The 3,104-nt window shown below is 40.3% G+C and overlaps 1 protein-coding gene across 1 annotated transcript; it reads left to right on the plus strand.

Annotated features, from left to right (window-relative positions):
• Nucleotides 1–1,826: 1,826 nt before the first annotated feature.
• On the plus strand, nucleotides 1,827–2,501 carry LOC138870641 (uncharacterized). The gene has a single exon (XM_070148466.1). The coding sequence runs from the start codon at nucleotides 1,827–1,829 to the stop codon at nucleotides 2,499–2,501; it is 675 nt and encodes a 224-aa protein (XP_070004567.1).
• The last annotated feature ends 603 nt before the right edge of the window (nucleotides 2,502–3,104 follow it).

A 3,104-nucleotide genomic window follows, 5' to 3' on the forward strand; every position in this document is an offset into this window, starting at 1 on the left:
TCACCTCATATGCGCCCATCTCCTCCATACAAAACAGCCGCGACATTTCCTCTTTAGTCCAGATCGAGCACATCACCCTCACCTGTTGTCCTCACTGTAAGAGACGAGGAACACGCACACACCTATCACAGAAAAATAAACAACAGATTGAGTAACCGGAAAACAGTGTAGGTAACGGAAACTGAGGTCCGAGGTTCAGTCCAGTCGCCGGTTCGAGTTCGGGTCCGACGAGATCGTCCATTCGTTAGTTCCGCTCTCAGTTCGAAAATCGAGCTTTTCAATGGAGTTTCTTTGATGTTGAAAATAAAGAAGTAGCTATTAAAAGGTCATATTCTAACTTTGCTCATCTTTCGATTTCCAGATCTTTGATCGTGGGTGTTTGAGTTGTTTTATTTGATTTCCTTCATTCCAGTTTTATGACTCACGTGATACTAATATCTTAGCCCTTTCATTTGTGATGTTTGTTTGTTTAATTTCTGAATCACATCTGAAGTTTTACGTAGTTGTTTGTCTCCATTATTTGTCATATTATCTTGTTTCCTTTGAGATGTGATTTATGTATTCGTATTGTTGCAATTTGCCCGTTTGTATGAGTTGAATTAGCAGATTTACAAATTCGTTTGGTTGATTAGATTTCTTGTGTTACAGATTTGTTATTGTGTTGTTTTAATCAATTATTGCCTTGATTTAAAAAGTGCATATATACTAAATATATACGTAGTAGAAAAAGAATAGCAATGGAGTGGAGTGGTGGTCTCTCTACCGTGAATGCGTTGGTTGGTTCTCTTATTTAATGATGGAGAATTATGTGTTAGTTCTACACTGTCCCTTCTTTGGTCTCTTACATTTGATATCCAAGAAACCAAATCTACTCTTGTCATTTATCATATGCACAACCATAGGGAGGCAAACAAATTTTCTATTTGTCACTTGCCTTTAAGTTGTAGTTCGCAACAGTCCAATTTGCGCACAGCCTTGGGGTTGGAAGAGTGTCATGGTTGAGGTCAAAGATATATTTTGAATTAATTTATATTTACTGACAGCAGTCATTATTATACAACCATGACAGAGAAGTTCAAAAGACTAAGATTAATAGGCTGCTTAATTAATTTTAGTTCATATAGTCCGAGGTGTGCCATCCACAATTTAATCATTCATGGCCCTCGTACTAATCTCATAACCTAGATATAAAAATGACAAATGCTCGTAGTTTGCTCTAGGCCCGTTTAATAAATTATCGTGGTTGTGGACACATTCGCGTGACATGATTATGATTTCTAAAAAAAAAAAAATTGGAGTATGCGTTCGCGCAATTTCAGCCAAATTTTCTTAATAACAATAAAGTGTTATTAATTGTGGACACGTTCACGTGACATGATTTTTGACATGCCAAACAAATGGGTATACGTACGGGTGACCCGTTTCAAGATAATTTTCTTAATTGAAGGCGGTAAAAGGCAAATGCACATAGGTTTTAAAATGAGTAATTAAACAATTTGTTTAAGCCAAGTATGATCAAAGCGACCGTGCTAGAACCACGGAACTCGGGAATGCCTAACTCTTTCTCTCGGGTTAACAGAATTCCTTACCCGAATTTCTGTGTTCGTAGACCGATAATAGAGTCAAACTTCCTCGATTCGGGATTTCAAACCGGTGACTTGGGACACCATAAATTATCCCAAGTGGCAACTCTGATTTTTAATGTAAATAATCCCGTTTCGATTGTCACTTTAAGTTGGAAAAACTCCCTTATACCCTTTCCGGGGGTGTAGGTAAAAAGGAGGTGTGACAATGGTCATAAAAGTATTTAATTCAGTGATCTATGCATGTTCCCTCACATCCATTTGCCACTAGGGTTCAAGATCCAAAAATTTGAGAAATATGATGGACACGGTGACCCTATCACCTACTTGAAAAGGTACTGCAACCAGCTGAGGGGTGCAGGAGGAAAAGAAGAGTTGTTGATGGCTTATTTTGGGGAAAGTCTTTTGGGGGTAGCCTCCGGATGGTTCATTGATCAAGATATCTCTCATTGGCATGTCTGGGACGACATGGCCCAGGCCTTTGTCAAACAATTCCAGTACAATATTGATATTGCACCAGATCGCAATTCCCTATCCAATATGAAGAAAAAGCCGACTGAAAGCTTTAGGGAGTATGCCATCAAATGGAGGGAGCCAGCAGCTAGAGTTAAGCCACCCATGGATAATCATGAATTGATCACTATTTTTCTGGAGGCTCAAGAGCCTGATTACTTTCAGAACATGATGTCCGCGATGGGTAGGCCTTTTGCAGAAGCAATCAAAATAGGGGAGATGGTCGAAAATGGTCTCAAGACTGGAAGAATTGTAAGTAAATCTTCTCTAAAAGCCACCACCCAAGCAATCCAAAGTGGGTCGGGAAGTTTGGTAAATAGAAAGAAGAGAGATGAATGGTCCATGATGATCTTGGGATCCAGGAAAGTTCAAAGAGGGGCATCACACCCTTATGTGCAAGTTTAGCAAGAGCAATCCAGCAACCCTCAATATTATTATCCCCCGCCAATTCCTCAATACTCTATGGGCCCACCACAGTATACAGTGTTCAATGCTCAATCCTATGCTCGGCCTCATGGGCACCAGCTCCAAGGATCCCCCGACCGCAGCAACAAAATTTTCGATCACCCTACAATGCTCGTCCCAGGCAAGATTATGGTCGAGAGTAGAGGCCGACGGAAAAATTCACTCCATCGGCTGAATCATACTCTAGTCTATTCTAGAAGATGAAGCAAATAGGCGTGATTGGACTCATCGCTCCCCACCATATGCATCCTGATTCACATGGATTTCAAGCAAAATCAAGATATGAATATCATTCAGGTGCCCCAGGGCATAGCACTGATGACTGTTGGACTCTGAAAAGAACCATAGAGCAACTCATTTCTGAAAAACTGATTATAGTGACAAATGGCGAGGACCCTCCTAATGTAACAAACAACCCCTTGCTAATACACAATGATTTTCATTTTGTGGGAATGATTGGCCGAGATCAAGAATACAAGCCGGTCAGTCAAGCAGAAATGACAGTGGGAACAATTCAAGAAGGAATAGGTCTGGAAGTAAGTC

The sequence above is a fragment of the Nicotiana sylvestris genome, chromosome 6, assembly GCF_000393655.2.
Source record: "Nicotiana sylvestris chromosome 6, ASM39365v2, whole genome shotgun sequence".
NCBI lineage: Eukaryota > Viridiplantae > Streptophyta > Magnoliopsida > Solanales > Solanaceae > Nicotiana > Nicotiana sylvestris.

Coding starts and splice junctions, on each gene's coding strand:
- LOC138870641 (XM_070148466.1), top strand. CDS start 1,827: ATGTTCCCTCACATCCATTTGCCACTAGGGTTCAAGATCCAAAAATTT.